The sequence below is a fragment of the Nuphar pumila genome, chromosome 12 (assembly GCF_984573655.1).
Source record: "Nuphar pumila chromosome 12, dmNupPumi1.hap1.1, whole genome shotgun sequence".
Classification (NCBI taxonomy): domain Eukaryota; kingdom Viridiplantae; phylum Streptophyta; class Magnoliopsida; order Nymphaeales; family Nymphaeaceae; genus Nuphar; species Nuphar pumila.
The window spans coordinates 97672720-97692426 of NC_143260.1; the positions used below are offsets into that span (position 1 = coordinate 97672720).

The 19707-nt window shown below is 38.9% G+C and overlaps 2 protein-coding genes across 5 annotated transcripts in view; one reads left to right on the forward strand and one right to left on the reverse strand.

Moving 5' to 3' along the window:
• Positions 1 to 216: 216 nt before the first annotated feature.
• Positions 217 to 12508, forward strand: LOC149821260 (THO complex subunit 4B-like). Its single transcript, XM_089983046.1, has 5 exons — positions 217 to 539; positions 727 to 885; positions 7914 to 7982; positions 8059 to 8243; positions 12108 to 12508. Exons 1-5 carry the CDS (start codon positions 366 to 368, stop codon positions 12283 to 12285), a joined length of 765 nt encoding a protein of 254 aa, XP_089839172.1. The 5' UTR covers positions 217 to 365; the 3' UTR covers positions 12286 to 12508.
• Positions 12509 to 19303: 6795 nt separating this feature from the next.
• The window catches only part of LOC149821261 (uncharacterized), a 47609-nt gene continuing 47205 nt past the window's right edge, over positions 19304 to 19707 (reverse strand). For all 4 annotated transcript variants that reach the window (XM_089981689.1, XM_089981691.1, XM_089981690.1 and 1 more), the window contains one exon: positions 19304 to 19626. In XM_089981689.1, the coding sequence (XP_089837815.1) occupies positions 19453 to 19626 (174 nt within the window). In that variant the 3' untranslated portion in view covers positions 19304 to 19452. The remainder of the gene's footprint in view (positions 19627 to 19707) is intronic.

Below are 19707 nucleotides of genomic sequence, written 5' to 3' on the forward strand. Positions count from 1 at the left end.
TAAGGGGTTCGCAAACATGAGCAATCTCATACCAAAGCTCATCCGTTGAATTTGATGGGGCCCCCCGCATTTAAAGTGGTGTGGACTGTGGAGCCCACGCGACTCTTTCACGTGATTGGCCTTTAAGATTCAATGATATAACCTATGACATTGCTGATGATTGAAGACTCCTGCTTGCACTCACAAAAGCCCTCCCTATCTCTTTCCTCAGTCCCCCTCCCTTCCTCCTCTTTTCCTTGCCCCTCCAAAACCCTAACCCCAACCCCTCTCTCTCTCTCTCTCTCTCAAGGGGTTCTTCGTCGCCTCCTACTCCCCTCCCGACCGTCCGATCTCATCATCTTAGGCTTCTTGCAGGCCGAGCGAAGATGTCCAACGCCTTGGACATGACCCTGGACGACCTCATCAAGAGCAACAAGAAGCCCGCCGGTGGCGGATCAAGGGGAAGGGGCCGCGGCGGCCCCTCCGCCTCCGGCCCCGGCCCCGCCCGCCGATTCCCGAATCGCGCCGCGAATCGGGCGAACCCTTACGCCGTCGGAAATGTGAGCCTTTTTCGAGGTTCTTGTTGTTGTTTTATCTGGTTAGGGTTTTCATTTGGATGAGTTTTTGTTCGGGATTGAATTCTTTGATCTTGATCACGGCAGATTTGTGCTCTCCCATTTGTTTCTGGGCCTTTGAATGGGGGTTAGGTCGTTCTGAGTCATTCTCTTCGTGTTTTTGGTGGATCAGGCGATGCAGGCGGCGCCGGAGACGTCGTGGCAGCACGATATGTTCATGGATCAGGGGGCGGCGGTGTATCCCGGCCAGGCGGCAGCACGGTCGATCGAGACGGGGACGAAGCTTTACATCTCGAACTTGGATTATGGCGTTTCGAATGAAGATATTAAGGTTTCTTCTTCTTTCTTATTCCTTTTCATAATTGGTCTATTTGTTCTTCTTTTCTCGCCTTTTTTCGCTTAATTGCTCTGGACTAGGTGAAACTCAATCTCCAATCTCATGCCCATCTACCAAATCACCAAATTAACATAAGAAACGAGATCAGATTTACCGACCTGGGCTAGATTGGTATAACGATGGAGTTTCCCATCCTCACCAGGCGTCCTTGGATTCGTTCACACTTGAATCCCCAAAATTATGCCATAAAAAAACAACTTCAGAATTGGGCTTGATGACGATATACATCTTTAGCAAGTCGTTTTAGGTTTCTGCCCATTTGCCTCTTAACTAAAGATGATCAATGAACAAATAAATTAACAAATTAAATATTTGTCTATATTTAGATCGACTTATTTAGCACAAAGCATAATACATCGCTGTTTGCAACACAAAGTTCACATGGTTGACATCGACGGTCACATGTTTAACCATTTGGCCTGATCCCCGAATTTGATTGTTCTTTAAATTTTAATTCTATTTTGCGGTGGAAAATTTTTGGAGTAAGCTAAAGATTAGTTGGTAGAGAATGAGAATTCCTTAGAGTTCGGCTATCGGGCCCAATTGTGATGTTTGGTATCTTTGGGTTTAGACTTTGAAAGTAACTTGTCATGAGCTCTCTTTTTTATTTTTAGTTTTATATTGGCGAAATTGCAAGGAACTAGTAGGTGGGGGCAGTAGAAAATAATGTAGGATTTCAAGCTGGAAGCATTTCAATCACTTTTTTTGGCAGTTGTTATGCTTAAGGGTGGGTCAAGCATTGTAATTTCTGTGACTCTTATCAAATGGGTGGTTTGAGTAATACGAAGAATGGGGCATTCAGTAAAGTGATAGTAGTAAATTGGTACTTATTATTGTTGATGAGTATGCATAGTTGGTTGTCAAGTATGAGCTCAATGTCTGTCAGCGAGAAAACTCTAAACTTGCATTAGGGTTAGATATTCTCAAATGAAGCACAAAGGAGAAGAGGAAAGAAATTGACTATCCTTCTCATATTCAAGAATGAGTCTCTTTTCTTTTTAAGGGCTGAGGTAAGAACAAAAAATAAAATATACATGACTAAATTACCGCTAACAATGAAATAATATACAAGAGAATACATAAATAGTAGCACAAGACTAGTTAAACACTATTTTACATATGTCTCAACACTCACCTTAAAACTTGGAATGATGTAACATGATCATTCCGAGTTTGGAAAGGAAAGAGTTGAAATGTGAAGGAGCAAGACTCTTAGTAAATACATTTGCAATTTGATTCTTTGAGCTCACATGTTCCAGCCCAATAACCCCATACTCCATATTCATAAGCTCTCCTTGTATAATGACAATCTATTTCAATGTGTTTGGTTTGGTTATGAAACTCTGGATTCTTTGCAATATGAATAGCAATCATATTGTCACAATTTGTCACATGGACTCGGCTAATAGGCCACCACACCCGGTGCGGCTTTGTCCAAAATGGACTCAGTCAACTTTAACCGAGTCCATTTTGGTCAACTTTGGCCGAGTCTATTTTGGTCTCTTAAAAAAAAGTTTTAGGGGAGGGAGATAAAACTACAAAAAAATAAAAAAAAATGGTGAAAAGGGGAGAACGAGAGAGAGAGAGGTACGTACCTGAATGGTGGAGTCACTAAAAGGGATGCAAAAATTTTAGGGGGAGAGGTACGTATCTTTCTTCCTCCTCTCCTAGTCCTTTTTGCTTCTCTTTTTTCGACCCCTCCTCCTTCTCTGTTGCATCCACGATGAGTCTTTCCTTCTCATTCTCCCATTTTCTCCTTTTTCTCTCCCCTTTTCTCATTTTTTTATGTTTTTATAGTTTTACAACACCTGGCACAAGCAAGCAGTCAAGTGTTCACCAGGTCAGACTCAGGTCTGATATAAGTCTGGGTCTAATCCAAATTTGATTGACATGGATCTGTTTAGACTCAAGTTTGATTCAGACTTGGGACAAAGTAACCCAGATCTGAATCGGACCTGAACATATTTTGACCCAAGTCAGACTCAGTCTTGTGTCAAAGCAGACCTAGGTCTAAATTGAACCTGGGTCTGTTGGGTTTGCTTTGACTCAGTCTGATTCAGACCTGAGTCAAAGTAAACCCAGGTTTGAATAAGTTTGTGTATACAGATCCAGGTCTGTCCAAGATTTTATATATATATATATATATATATATATATATATATATATATATATATATATATATATATATACACCTTCCCGCACCCCTGCACCCATACCTATGTGACATAGGTTACAATATAATTGAGTCTTGTACAGGAGTTTCCCAACACATTCAATAACCATCGTATCCAAATAATCTTAAGAGTGACTTGAGTCGTAGCTTTATATTCTGCATCTATTCCAGATAAAGCAACCTTTTGTTGTTTCTTGCTTTTCCATAAGATCATGGAGCTTCCAAGAAAAATACAGAAGCCAGTAGTAGAGAGCCGATCTCGAGTAAAGCCTCCAAAATTAGCATGTCAAAAGTCTCTTAATATTGTGTCAGATGATGATGAGAACATACCATTAGTGCATAGTGTTGCAGTACCACCCGCAATCCACTCTGATAAGCCACAAGGTTCCGCGCACAAGATGTTGCGCGTAGGCTGTTCCCAGCAGTTCGTTGCACAACAACGTTACAGCCACGGTATCGCATCAGCGCACAGGCCGACCTTCTTGTCAGCGTGCACAAACACCAGTGTCAACAGTACAATTCAACATGCCCTATTGTCACCACAGCTGGCTCAGTTCAGTTGCACACAATGTCTAATTCAGCTCAGCCACTTCTATCCGTATATTGCCATGCTGCAAACAGAATACTGGATTTAACCGTGTACAAATGTATGAAACGAAAGTAGAAGCAATGTTATTGCACTTAGCTATTTCCCAATTTTAACGACATTGAGAGAAGATGCTCAATCGTTCATCGAATCAGGTGCACAAGGCAAGTTCTGCCCGTTCCTATGCGCACACTCGGCTGCAACAGAATGTGTACAGCAACAACTTGCAGTTACACACAGTTTAACAGTAATATAGAAATCAAAGTCATAAATGCACTTAGCTCTGGAAATTGTGCACGATGACAGCGAGCGAGAGCTGCTCAGCTAGGCATCGGAGGCAATGAATGCAGGTTGTGACCTGACACACTCTTCTAATGCGTAGTTTACCCAAATCAGACACATGATTGATGCAATAACATTTGCAGTACTTCAGCTTCAAACGAATTCTTCTAAACGGATTCAAAGTCGTAATTAGAATAGGTAATTCTCTGCAATTAGGCGATAGTAAGTAATGCACTTATCTGTTTAACATTTTAAGATGTTTGAGAGCTAGGATGAGCTCAATCGAACCGTCTGCTACAATCCAAATAAATCAGATTGTGGATCGAGCATTCGGCGTGCAAATGGAACTGAACAGAGGTTCAGTGGTGCAGGCTCCTAAATCACTGCCAGAAATTGCAGAAGAAGCTTCAGCTAACTCGGGCAGGTTGCCGAAGACTCGATTCAGTCGATCGTCACCTGAAATCTGCATCACTTGACGTCGATCAGGTTCTAATGAACCTGGATCGATGCTCAGCACCGGCCAGTATGTCTCACAGCTCTTGCAGCGTCAAATCCGAGTCGCTGACGGTCTGAAATCTCTGCACTTGCGTGAATTTCAGATCTGCTACAGAAATGCGTTAATGAGGAAGAAGAAAAGGTAGAAGATGGAAGAAATGAAAAGAGATGCGTGAGATGAGAAGGATGGAGGTACGTGAATCTCCTTAAAAGAATGAATTCCCTGTTTGGAGCCCAAATCCCTTCAATGAGAGGCCCAAAACTCCACTTGGAGTCCATTTTATTGGATTCGAAAATTAGGTTTACAAAAGGACACCTTTTACAAAACTTGAACCTATATTTATAAGCCCAGTTGAAATCAGAAAGTCAACACTGGCTGACATGGTGCCCACCTGGACTCAGTCAGCCCTGACGTCTACCCCTAGCCAATCATGGAATGTCTAGCTGGTCTGATGCTCCAGCTCATCAAGCTGACTAGGCGAAAGTGGTCCTGAGCGGTCTGCAATGCTGGGGCGCGCTTTGTGTTGTTGGGTCTGCACCTTGTGGCTTGCTGACGTTCCGTGCATCGCTGGTGAAAGCGTGCATGTTTGTGGCTTGCGCTTCATGTGCTGCGTATGTGTCCAACAAGTGCGCAACAATAGTGTCTCTCACATATCTGATGATCCTGAGTACACTGACTAAGTGAACTATCCTGAGAGCACTAATAACTACATGAACTGCATAGATAATTTGTAGCCTAGATATGGTCAAGTACAGTGGCGGAGCCAAGAATCTAAACTAGGGTGGGCACAAATTCACTGTAAAAATAACCAAATCAAAACCTTAAATCCTAACAAATATCATTTGTAGTTACACTAATTGAAAAAAAAACTAAAATTCTAACCAAAATCATGCATTCTTTCATGGAATCCTGTCTAATGTTGATTAAAAAATACACATAAATACCTAATTAAATATTCATGTCATATCTAATGCTATTTGAAAAAAAAAAGACAAAAAACCTAAAACTATAACTAAACATTTACGCCAGTAAAAAAGCAAATCAAAACCCTAACTCCTAAAAAACACAAAAAACCTAAACCCTAACTAAACATTCATGTTATTAAAAAAACAACTAAATGAAAAACATAAACACCAACAAACATGACACATTATGTTAGTTAAAAAAAATAAAACCCCTAAAATCCAAACCCTATCAAGTGATTAATGTAATAATTAAAAAAAACCTAAATTCATTCATGATTCATGGAATAATTAAAAAAATAGAAACAAGAATAAGAAGACCCAACAACGTAGGGGTGTGCTCTGGAGAGCTTCCGAACAACGGATGGCTGGCCCCGACTTAGTTATGGAGAGAGAGAGAGAGAGAGAGAGAGAGAGAGAGAGAGAGAGAGGGTTGGGTTGGGTTGGGTCTGGTCAGGGTGATGCCTACCTTGACCTGATCTTTAATATGTATTTTGGGTCAGGGTGAGCAGCGTCAACCCTAACCTAAATCCCTCTATAGAGAGATTTTCAGGTCAGGGTGGACACGTGCCCACTCTGACCCTAATGTGGCTCCGCCACTGGTCAAGTATATGAGACTTTCAACTAGTTGTCTGTATCAAGGTTGTAAGTATCATTACTCGTATCATATCATAAAATATCTGAGAAAACAAGGATGCTGTGTGTGTGTGTGTGTGTGTGTGTGTGTGTGTGTCACATTTCTCTTTTGTCACCGAAAGATCATGGTGACTATGTTGGTGTGAATTTTGTATTATATTTACTTTCTGACCTCAATTCTTACAAAACTTAACTTGGATGTTCTCTTTCCTTAGGGTTTTATGTCTGTTTTCCTTGACAGACATGACAATTAATTTAATATGTATCTTAGTTTTCCTTTTGGACGGTCTCCCCTTTTTTATGGAAAAAATTTTACTTTACCAAAAATGATTTTCATGAGTTGTTTGATTATTTTACAAAGTTCTACTTCTATTCTGTGTCTGCATTATTATTTCATGAAATGTCAAATCCCAGCCTCATAGGGTCTAGACTGGGTTTTTTTCTTTTGGTGAGTTTTTTTACTTTCACTATTAATCTTCTTATCCTTATATTCTCATTGATTTTGTGTTTGCAGAATATCATAGCCAACATCTTCCTTCATAGGTTGACTGGTGCTTACATAGCATTTATGTTTTAAATTTTGAACCTTGATAATTATGATCATCTGATTGTGTAGTCTCTCGTCATCACTTGATCTTGTGGGTTGCGTATTTTTACCTAAATAACTACTTGGTAGTGACACGCAGCAGTTAAAACCGTTGTAGTAGGCATAGAGCCAAGCTCATAACGAGCATAAAAGCCAATGTCATAGCCATTTGGATGGGATTGAAACCTTTTGTAGCCTTATTTGACATGAGATGGATGTAAATGTTGAAAACATATTAAAAAATACAAGGGATTGGATTGATGGATATGTTTGATTGTTTCTTCCATGATGCCTTGGTTCCTTCTATCAAGTTTATATAATTTTGTCACATCAATATCATTCTGTGTTTTTGTACTTTACCTATATTTTGGGGTCATCTGTGTCATCTGTGCACCGCTGTAGGTAAACACGTACAAGGGTTTAAAGCTATGTCACATAGGTGTGGGTGCGGGTGCGGGTACGGCAATGTGGTACTTTAAAAAAACTTGGGTGCGGGGAGGGTATATATATTAACAGTTTTAAGTTAACACTACGTGTATGTGTGTGCATTTATGTATTTGTATATATAATATAGATAAAAATGGACTCGATTAGGGTTAACTGAATCTACTTTTGGATATAAATAAACCTCAGTGTGGTGGACTTCACCTAACACAAAGGAAGCTGTGTCCAAGTGTCGCACCCGCCTGGGTGCGGGTGCGACGCTGGTGTGGTGCCCTGTTAGAAGAGTCCGTGTGACATAGGTTTAAAGCCTAGTCATTTGAGGTTTGATGGGAACAAATTATCTTTCCTAGTATATATACATTTTGAAGCATGAAAATTTGAAATGTTATGGTAGCTATTCATTTTTGGTGCCATATTTTTCAGAAGGCAGGGTAACTAACAAGTTTCTAAACCATTAGCAGACTCCTTTGTCAATCGTATTCATGACATCCTTGTCTTCTACCCCAGATGTCCTATGCAGCATTGATTTTCTTATGCATTTCATGGTGCATGAAGACTGTCATCAGTAGTATACTTTGGTGAGGAGTGTCTAAGCTTATACCACTCGAGTTTTAAACGGAACTGACTTCAACATCTGGTCGATTATTTTGGCGTTTTATTTTGTTCATGTGCATGCAGTTCAGATCTATCACTTGTTTCTGCTGAGTTAAACCTTGCTCTGACTTTCATATTTATAGTGATTCACTGCTCCACAACCTGGAACATCAGGATCTGTAACTCTATTATACATTCGGCAGGAACTTTTCTCAGAGGTGGGTGATTTGAAACGATTCTCCATCCACTATGATAGGAGTGGCAGGTCAAAGGTAGGTGACTGTGATCTTATGTGAGTTATGAGATTTAGTATCTGTTGATAATGATATACAAGATCCATGCTTTCAGGGTACAGCTGAAGTTGTGTTTTCACGAAGATCAGATGCTGTAGCAGCTGTGAAGCGGTACAACAATGTGCAGCTTGATGGGAAGCCAATGAAAATTGAGATTGTTGCAACCAATCTGTCAACCTCTGGTTCAATACCTCAGGTTACAAATGGCTTGTTTGGAAACCCTAATGGCATTCCCAAAAGGTAATTATTTATGTCTAGAGCATCTTCTCTTGTTAGCCTCATTTGTAGCCTAGATATGATTTTCTTGTTTCCAATCACAAATGCCTTTGATATTGAAATAAATGCTTTTGGACATTTTTTAAGAGAGTTTAAATGGAAGTGCGAATATGCCAGTAGATATGAATTAGTTTATTATATTGTTTTTAAGATCTGCCTCTTTTTAATTTGCTATTGTTTCATCAGTTCTATAATTTTGTTGGATTGCTCACATATTTCAGTATTTGGGAAACATGTTCTGCATTGAACTTTTCTTGTTTCTCTGTGTTCTTTAGTGGTTACTAGTTGAGTGAGAAGTAAAGACCCACATGGGGCATGAGATTTTGTGATTATGGTTTGCTATGTCTGGTTTTGATAGAGGTGTAACATATTTGGGGTTTAACAGACATAGCAAACAAGAAAACTTCAGCGAATGGTTAATCTGCTGAAAAGCCTTAATTGTTGTACACCTTGCAAAACACAATGATTGAGACATGTCTCCTGTGGGGTTTCTAACCATGGATTTCCCAAGCCTGTTGATGTTCATCAGCATGTCATATGGAGCAGGTGGTGCACTGCACACCGCCACCATGCATGAGATTGGTATGTTTTACAACTGTGGATACTGGGTTAGGTGGTATTCTATCCTACCTATCGTGATGGGGAATGGGATAAATATGGGAGATCACCATGTATTAAGAAGACAACATTGACAAAGTTGGAAGAATTAACCATCAAGAAGATGAGCCTTATGATGTGTCTTTCACTCATTCTCATTTTTTATGAAGAAATTTCAATCATCCTCTTATCTCCAATATTTTACTATTATATTTCACTGAATGAAGAATCTATTATGTCTACATGCGTTGAGCATGTTATGGAGCGAGGCGTTGGAGCGTAAGCTTCATGATCAAAATAATAAAATAAGCTTCAAGACCACTGTCCTCTCACACACACCATCAAACACTTGGCGTGCGTATTCCAAAGTTCCACCTTTCACCTACATATCTATGAGAGAATTACTCAAGAAAACACTCAGCTTAATGTCGTTCTTCTCGATGTACTTGTGCACCCATTTCCCGACCTCCAGCGCACCCAATTTAGCACAAGCTAAAAGAACACCAACCAATGTGACTTCATTCGGCGTCAAGCCCTCGGCTTGCATCCGCCGGAAAAGCCCGAGCGCATCCGTCGACATCCCATTCTGCGCTAGGCCGGTGATCATGGTGTTCCAGGTAGCCAAAGACCTCTCCGCAGGCATCGACTTGAATAAAGCCCGAGCAGACCCCATGTCCTCCCTCTTCAGGAACCCAGCAATCATGGCGTTCCAAGCAACAACATCTCGTTGAGGCATTTCTTCAAACAATTGGCACGCATCACCAACCCCGCCGGATTTCCAATACATACCGATCATGGAGCTCGCGATGAAGGGGTCACGAACCAGCCCGCAGCTCAGAATCCATCCATGGAGGGATCTACCGAGCGGGAGATCCGCAAGCGCCGCGCAGGCCTTGACGACGAAGGGGAAGGTGAGGTGGTCGGCTGCGACTTGGGACCTCTGCATCAGGGTGTAGTAACGCAGGCCAGGATCTTCGCCACATAGAGCGGAACAACCGTTGTCATCACGTGGTAGAAGTCTGCCGCCGTGATCATCCTGGGTCCGATGGTTTTTCGGGTATCGGGGTGGTTTTCCGCCGACGGATTTTGGCGAGAAAGTGGCAGTTTGTAGGGACTACACAAATGAAGAAACAGTGCCATGATGCGTACGCTTTAGAAGCGAAGCGCGTTTCGACTTGAGGCATGCGCTTCACATGAGTGAAGCGTGTGTTTCAAGCCTGAAACGCCTCACTACAGTGCCTCAGTACCTTGAGCGTGCGCTTCGCCTCTGAGGCGTACGCTTCAGGTATTGAGGCGTACGCCTCCCACAACACTGGTCTACATAAGCCATCATTCTGCTGAAACCTAATTGCATTTCCTTGACTAAAGACTTAGCGACCAGTTAATCCATATTCCACTTAAGATTGATTAAGTTCCACACATCCACTTAATGTTTTCTTATGTTAAACTTCTAAACGTGTTCAAAACCCCAGTGACTCGGGAATCAACCCATCCAAAGTTGACTTATGACTCGGATGAGTCAACTCTGTGTTGGCAAGGTTTTGTTAATTTTTTTATTTTATGTAAGAATAGTGCACTATTATAGCAAAAGAAATACAGATGTGATTACTTGTAAATGCAAGAAATAAATTAAATATCATGCTACAACCAAGCTGTGTACCTGTATATTTCTTAACATAGATTTTGACTATCAAGATGAATACTCGAAACAAAAGAACAACAAAAACAAGCATTAAACTTCAAATATCAATTAATAATACCATAATTTAAGAAACACTTAAAATTATCAAAATTAGCATATATAAGTATATATTTATTTATGTTTATATTTATATTCATATAATCAATAAAACCAGGTCAAACTGTGACTAGCAAAGTCAATAGTTTGACTTGGCTTCACTTTTGTAATTCGGGAAGTCACACTATGTCTCAACCGAGTCTTACTTCGTTTTGCTGGATCCCGAGTCTATGCACTGGGTTAACCCAGTAAATGAAGCCAGGCTGAGTCAAAACTAGTCAAGGAGTTGACTCACCAGTTTTAAATATCTCTCATAAAACAAGAGGCAAGAACTGTTTGTGAGATAAACATAAACTGAAAACAGAATACATGTAATAGTTAACTGGCATTGTGTATACTGGTATCATACAACTCAACTCAGACTCTGTGGTTGTAGGATCATTTAGTGCCATCCTGGTAGCAGCTATATTACAAATATCAGCAATATTTTGAAAATGGCATGAGCTTTATCATTTTCAAAAGCTAATAATTCCAAAAAATGATGTTTTCAAAATATAACCTATTTTAAGAGGTCGCATACATTTTTATCTTAATAGTAATGCAATAAAGCACTTTTTATATTTTTTATACTTTTGTTTGGTTATAGTATATATTGTTTTCTTTTTTCTTCATGCACTCTTTCCCCAAGATTTGATCAATAAACAATTTCTTAATTTACTGTGAGTTTTCCCTTAAATTTCTTTCTAATTTACCATAAGATTTTCCTTATATATAGCAATGTGTCCCAACATTTTACCAATAGATACAATTATTTAATTTACTGTGAGATTTGAGATTTCCGATTTGTGACATTGTGTGGCACATGATGTGCTCCCTCCTAATTTAGCTGTCATCTTGTCTGAATGTGTTTCTAAATTCTGTTGCTGTCAAAAGGTAAGAATCTATTAGCTGGTTTGTGTATCAAGATGATTCTGTTGACAAGCAATTGCCTGACGCTAAAATTTACATGCCAAACTCTGTCAACTAAACAGGGATTGTCTCAGCAATTTTATTAATAAATATACATGCCATGTTTGTATATTTATTTATCTAAAAATCATCTTACACCTATAAAATTTGAAGTCGGTAATCTGGTGCTAGTTTTGATATGCTTCAAAGATGTCAAGAAACACGTTTTGGTGTAGGATCATATAGTTTTTTAAGTTTGGTTTAAAGATATGTATGTGCATTTGAGCAATATAATTAAAAAAAAGGTGTATTTGTATGAGAGCTGACTTCAAGAACGTACTTGACTCAACTGTATTCATCCACCTGGTAATGTACATGCAGCTTTGTGCAAAAGCAACGTTGTTCTCTTGTGAGCACTTTGCCAACATATTGGTGCTTAGCTTTGTTAGTCGTTCTCTTTGTTGTTAAGAATCCTTTGAATCTTCTATACTTGTGCAATTAGAGGCTTTCAAGTGTTCTAATTATTGCTGTTCATGATCTAACAGCAACCAAGGAAGAGGAGCTGCTGCTGCTGCTGCTGCAGCTCGTTCCCGAGGTGGTGGTGGGGCCCGTGGATGGGGTAGAGGGCGAGGAAGGGGCAAAGGACGTGGTGAACGTGTTTCTACTGAAGACCTTGATGCAGACCTGGATAAATACCATTCAGAGTCAATGCAGATAAATTAAAACATCTCTTGCTGTCTCTCATGCCCTAAGACTTGCTTGAAGATACTCATCTAAATATTATGTATTTTTACCACCATTCTACAGTTTTTAGAGGGGGCATCTACATGGCCTTGTTACTGGACAATGGGGCTTGGATTTGTTGTTGCAGTTCAGTCCATTGCTTGACACGGTATTAAGGCTAGTAATGGACAGTTTGAATGCTGGATCAGGCTGGTTAGCTCAATTTCTCTTTTATTTTCTTTTGCTTTCTTGAGCATGGAGCACTAAGTTGAAGTCTCGACATATTCCAAAAGTAGTGTGGTGGGAAAAGGCAGATGCACGCTGTCCCTTTATATGGCAGCTTACTGATCAAGGCATGCTGAGGAGCGGAGGAACACCATCTTCTTGTGTAACCAGTGGATGATCACATTGAAGGCAATCATCCATTTTCTCCTTATTCTCTGACGTCTGTTATGATAATGTAGCTGTAGAATCACATAGTTTTTATTTGCATTTTGGAGGCTGATGTAAATTTGAAGAAAGCAGTAGGCTCTCTCTTTTTTTGTTTTTATGATCAGTCTGATCGTTGGAAGTTCTGCATGATCCTGGTTTTTTCCCCCATGAGCTAGAACTGTCAGTTTAGTAATAAGTGTTCAAGGAGATCACTGTGATGGTTGGTTCTGTGGTACTGCACCATCTTAGTTGGGGGGTCTCAGTTAGATAACCATGGGAGGGTATCCTCCAGTGTGCCTAACCAAAGAAAAATGAGACTGCGAAAGAACCATACATGCTTTTTACTTCTGGCCATTGTAGGGTTCTTTCCATATTGCAAAAAGAACCATACATGCTGCTCACTACAAATATGGCTGATGTTTGATTTATTTGTGCTTTTTGTGATTAGCAAGTTAAATAACAAGTAAACAAATGATGTGATTGGCAATATTGTTGAATTTATTGTGGTTATATATATATATAAGGTGCTCCCGGAGTACCTACTCCCACCACCTAATATAAGGTTTAGATTTTCTAATTTCTTAAACCTTTTTTTTGTTGATCAGGCCCTATAGACATGATCTATAAGCATTATTTAGTAGAAAACAAGTTTTGGATCATATGTTTATAGCATACATGTAAGTTTTTTAAGACCTTTAAATTTTATGTCCAAAAACATGATCAAAAGCATGATTCCTATCAAATAAACAATGTTGATTACATCCAAAGGTTTAATTGATAAGATACAACCATGATTTCTAGTACGTGGGAGTAGGTACTCTGGGAGCATGGTAGCATTACTCATATACAACAACAACTAGGCCTTCATCCCAAAACAATTGGGGTTGGTGATATGAACAAAAAAAAAAATCATTCTGGGTCTTCCACATGAATCCTTCTCCTCCAATCATATATATATATATATATATATTGGTAGTTGCTCGCTTGTTAGGTGCTCAAACGAAAGTCACTCACTCTGAGCATTCATTTGCACGGCATGATGGATGCTCATCATCTTTTTTGTACAAAAAGATTTTTACTGGTGCTAAAATAGCTCTAATAAAAGTCTAAGCAAACACTTTTAGACTTTTACTGGCACTATTTTAGTGCGAGTAAGTCTTTGCGCAAAAAGGATGCTATGCTCGTTGTGAGTGACCTTCGTTTGAGCACCTAAAGAGTGGCATAACATATAGGTTTTTTTGCTCTTCCAGTTATTTTTTTGCTCTTTTTAGTGTTTTTTTCACAATTCCGACCTTATATATATATATATATATATAGGACGGGACTAACAGTGGATGACATTTCGTCCACTGTTATGTTAAATGCAAGAGTGCTGTTGATTGTGTGCACAATCAACTTTGCTTGTTTTTTTGGGTACTATATTAGTATTTAGCGGTAGGGATGCACACGAGCCTGGTTCGAGCCGAGCGGGCTGGCTCAGCTCAAGAAGAACTGGAGCGGGCTGGCTCAGCTCAAGAAGAACTGGACGTTCAAGCTCAGGCTTGAGTCGAACTTGAACAGCCTATGCCCGGATCGGCTCGAGTTGGACTCAAGAAAAGCTCGGCTCAGCTCGAGCAGAACATGTTTATAAAAAAATTTAAAAACTGTTGTCAAAATCACTTTTTTGAAAGCAAAGTGGCGGAATTTGAATCGAGGCCCTCTTTTATAAGAGACCAAAGACTTACCCAGTGGAGTAACACCTTTTTTTATGTCTATGTAAAGAAACAATAATATATATTTTGTACAAAAAGATTTTTACAGCACTAAAATAGTGCAAGTAAAAGTCTAAAAGGACACTTTTAGACTTAGTGCATTATTTTAGCACCAGTAAAAGTCTTTATGTGCAAAAAGAACATTGAGCGTCCATCATGCTGCATGATAGACGCTCCGCGTGAGTGACCTCTGTTTGAGCACCTAACGAGTGGCATAACATATAGTTTTTTTTTGCTCTTTCGGGTTTTTTCTTCTCTTTCGGTGTTTTTTTGAAGTTCAGGCCCTATATATATATAGGACGAGAGTAACACACTGTTATGTCAAAAGCAAGAGTGCCACTGATTGTGTGCACAATCAGCGGCACTCTTTCTTTTGGGCGCAATATTAGTATTTAGCGGTAAGGATGCACACAAGCTGGGTTTGCATTGAGCGTGGGATGGCTCGGCTCAAGAAGAAGTGGATGTTCAAGCTCGGCTCGAGCTTGAGCCAAGCTTGAACAGCCTATTCCCAGATAGGCTCAAGTCGAGCTCGGCTCAAGCTCATGAAAAATTTTCAAAGTTTTTTTTAAAAGATTTCAAAGACTTACACACTTGAGTAACACCTCTTTTTATATTCATGTAAAGAAAAATAATATATATATATAATCTAATTTATTTATTTAACTATGTTAACCAAGCTTAAATTAGGTTTATTGAGCCTATCTGAGCTAGACTACCTGTTCAAGCTCGGCTCGTTTACCTGTCCCGAGCCTAAACCCTTGTTCAAGCTCAGCTTATTTATTTTTCGAACACTCAAACCGCACGGGTCGAGCCTGAGCCGAGCCCAAGCTAGCTCGGCTCATTGTGCATCCCTATTTAGCGGTGGTCAAAGACCGCGCTAAATCTCCTTTTTTTTTAAGTGTGGCAGGCAACCGCATGTCCAACATTTTGCCGTCCACCATTACATTGCTCTCTCTCCCTCTCTTTTATATATATATATAAGAGAGGAGAGAGAGAGGGAGAGAGAAAAAAAGAGTTTCACTAGAATATGATAACTACCCTGTGAACTGCAATTTTCATAGATTTTTTCACTTTTTTCTTAAATATAACCGTACAGATGTGATGTACATGCCTGGTTTTAGAAGGACCAGCTCTTGAATCATCCTATTATAATGCATCAACAAGATTTTTTAAAGCTTTAAAATCAGCGGCTCATAATCTTCATAAATATTCAAGCATAAATCACATGTTTTCAGCCAAAATGCACGATCTAACAGTTGATTTCTAGGAAATTTACCATTCTGAACACATCTACATGATGGGATTGCCAAAAAAAAGTGTTGGAAATGCTCTCATTTTAATGACTCTTTCTCTCTCTCTATATATATATATATACATATCATGTTTTTTATCAGAAAAAACATGATTCAAGTGTTATTTCTTGGAAGCAGATCAGGTCATGCTGAAAATGAGCGTTTTTGCTCATGCGGACATCGTGGCCATCCGATTTGCATTTAAAAAGCTCAAAAGTCAACAAAACCACGTGGCATTCATCCAAAATGCAAACAGACGGCCACGATGTCCGCATGAGCAAAAACGCTCATTTTCAGCATGACCTGATCTGCTTCCTTATTTTTTAGCAAATTGATCATGCAAACACATCTGCAGGGTCAGATTTGAGAAAAACAACCTAGAAACACCTATGCACTGGTGGTAGGTTGGTGGTAAGCAGTTATCACTTTTCCTATATATATATATATATATATATATATATATATATATATATATATATATATATATATATATATATATATATATATATATATATATATATATATATATATATATATATGTGTGTGTGTGTGTGCGTGTGTGCGTGTGTGTGTGTCTCGCTCTCTTTCGTGTGTTGTGTGGAAAGTCTTTGGTGTGGATGTGCATATGGTATCAATGAGTTCTAACTCATAAGTGCAAGTTGTTTGGACTAAATTTGACCTTGTAGATATGTTTGGTATGGACGATTTGTTAGGGTTCGATCGTTCAATCTTTTTCTTTGTTTTTGTACTAATTCTTTAAGTCGGATTAGTGCATGGATTGATCTTTGAATATAAAGAAAAACTAATCTCTACTAAACGCACCCTGTACATTACATCTAGAGAGCAAATTCACTGAAAAAGGCATGAGCATTGAGATATTACTCGTTTCAATTCATTGATACCTTATTCACATCTGCACTACATACTCTCATTTTTATATTAATAACAGTGCAATAAAATTGCCATTACAAAATATTATCAAAGAGTTTTAAAAACTGCTAGTCTCATCTTTAGCCCTCTTCCAAAATTTTTAATTTAAATTCAACAAAGACATGACCATCAGGTGCATCACCATGTCTATACATGCTAAGATAAAAGAGAGGGGGAGATATCTTATACGAGAGTGGGAGACTGGGAATGACTATCCTTTTGGCCTTTCGAAAAAGCTGTACTATGTTTTTATTATTTCACTGAATCAAGTTTGAACGTACATTTCTATGAATTTACTTATGAACTATTAAAACTCATCTACCAGTTCATATCAAGCTATAAATATTTGCTACTATGATTTGTTGAGTGGGTTCCGGTTCCTGTCTCTCTCTCATATACATATAAAGGAAAAGTAATGCTGCCTATCACTTTTTAGCCTACCACCAGTCTACCATGAGCGAATGGTGTTTTTGGGTTGTTCACAAATCTGACACTGCAAATATGTTCGTCATTGTTGATTTGCTAGTAAACGACACTTGGATCATAGTTTTTTGAATAAAAAAATGATCTTTTATGCCTTGAATATTTATGTAATCTTAGACTGTTGATTTTTAAACTTTATAAAAATCTACCTGTGTATCGGAATCGGACTATCCAAAAGCTGATTCCTATAAAATAAACCATGTAGAACACATCTGTGTGGTTGGATTTAAGGAAAAAAAACTCCCTTAAAGCCTGGTAAGCTAGCAGTAGGCTAAAAAAGTGGCAGGCAGCTATATATATATATATATATATATATATATATATATATATATATATATATATATATATATATATATATATATATATATATATATATATATATATATATATATATAGGAAAACCCGCATCTTCGAATGTGGGGTGTAATGCATGCTTTTTTTCTTTCTGCCCAGAGCTTTGGCTGTGGTCATGACCTCGGCTAAAGCTCTGGAGCGCGCAAAAAAAAAACTATGAATCATCACCGTGTATATATATATATATATATATACATATAAGAGAGTTTTGCAGAACCTTTGGATGCTTAAAGTGCCTCAAGGCCACAGATAATTCATATGATAACAAATATTTTCAGGTTGATGTCGATAATAATAAGGCGGTTAAACTTGAAATTAGGCTCAAACTCAGTACAATGCTACCGAATAAGAACAAATCAATCTAAACAGGGCAAGTGTGCTTGAGCTCAATATGTTTAGGCAAACCAAATCTCAACCTAAAATTCAATCCGGCTGAGCTCATTTACACCCCTAATCTTTGTGATGGGTCAGAGACCGACTTGGTTCTTGCGTTATGTGTTACGTGGGTCTTTTCAAACCTTTTGCAATTTTTAGATCAAAGGGCTGCTGTGAATGGGTTGCTAACATTTATCTTAAAGCGCCAAGAATTTGTATGAATCAGACGAAGACATTGTACGCTGCTTTGATTCAATGCACCCAACCGGAGATTGTTCCATTTTTACTGGGTTCTAAGGTATCAATTTTTAGCAATCTTAGCCCACAAGGGTTCTGCTCATCTGGTTAGGGAGACCTGTGAATGTGACTAAGTTGATGCGATGTCGCAAGTTTTGTTTTTGAAAGGCAAGCTGGGGTTAGGCAGACCCCACCACTGGCTTTTGAACCTGCAACGTCCCACCACAAAGAGACGTCCACCACAGCTCCTACCAACCATGTGCACAAGTTTGAAACCCACAGGTTGCATCATTTGCAACAAGATTCAAGCTAGACTCCCTGGTGGGCAAAGAGGACCTCAAGGGTTTTACCAGTCGGATGCCAGCCAATGTGATGCACTCATTTATTTGGGGGGGCAAAAAAAAATTAATAACAATCTTATCCCCCCCTCTTATTAGCAATGTGGGAAGTGATGCACATACAAAAGCAAATTAGAAATGACATGAACACAATTATAAAACCGACACACAAGCTTGTTATAAAAAATTGTACTTTTAATATAAGTGAAGACAAAGCTAGAGGGAAACATTAAAGCAAAAGGGAATAGATTTGAGAAATGAAAAGCGAGTATATCACAAAAGGGAATTGAGATTCAAATATTTAGGAAGCAAATTTCTCAAAGCTTCCCTTCATTCCAAGTAGCGAAGAGTTTATTGCTTCCAAAACTAGCTTCTTCATTATATGTAGCGAAGAGTTTATTGCTTCCAAAACTAGCTTCTCCATGTAGCAAGAAGTTTCCGGTAACTATGGGCATGTCCGTAATCTTAATATGAACCAGTATGAACCATTTCAGAAAGTCATAGCTGCAAGTGCCTTTTCAATTAATCGGAAGTATATGTAAAACTTTATTTGGATTGAATTATTTAGACAATGTTTTTCAATGCAATATTTTGATTATAGATATTGCATTTGAAGGGCTTGATTTGCAAAACCTGCAATAAAACATCAAAAGATAATATGATCCGTACTTAGTCCATACTTTAAGCAAGACAGACCAATGGCGGGTGTGGCTTGCAAAAGGCAGAAAGCTAAGGCCTCCCCAGCACCCCAGAATACCGGGCTTTTAAACTCGATTTAGACCAATTATATGTTGAGATAACTAGTGGAACTAAAACGAAAGCGTTGTGAAATCTGACCTTGCGTAGCATTGCATTGCAGAAAAACGTGACTTAGATGTACATAGCAGAAGGATTTGGCAACACATTGTGATCACCATGCACATTACAAATTTTATGCCACTCATGTTCACTTCAGATACCTCATTCAAGGAGACATCATTTAGTCTTCGGTTTTCTAAATTTCTCCAAGGCAGCAAAAATAAAACCCTGGATTGCACATACAATCGCTTCGAGACAGGAAACGATAAAATGCCAGATTGATGAAGGCCAGTAGCATGGATACAACAGCCGGAAAAATAGGCTTATCAGAAGGCGAGGATAGCGTCCTACCTGCAGAACACAACTGGGTAAAACTGACTATGAAATGCAGACAGACAGTTATACATGTACAAGAGCAATTTCCAACTATGA

Coding starts and splice junctions, on each gene's coding strand:
- LOC149821260 (XM_089983046.1), top strand. CDS start 366: ATGTCCAACGCCTTGGACATGACCCTGGACGACCTCATCAAGAGCAAC. Junction 886..7,913: donor TTTCGAATGAAGATATTAAG/GTTTCTTCTTCT, acceptor TACATTCGGCAG/GAACTTTTCTCAGAGGTGGG. Junction 8,244..12,107: donor CCTAATGGCATTCCCAAAAG/GTAATTATTTAT, acceptor ATGATCTAACAG/CAACCAAGGAAGAGGAGCTG.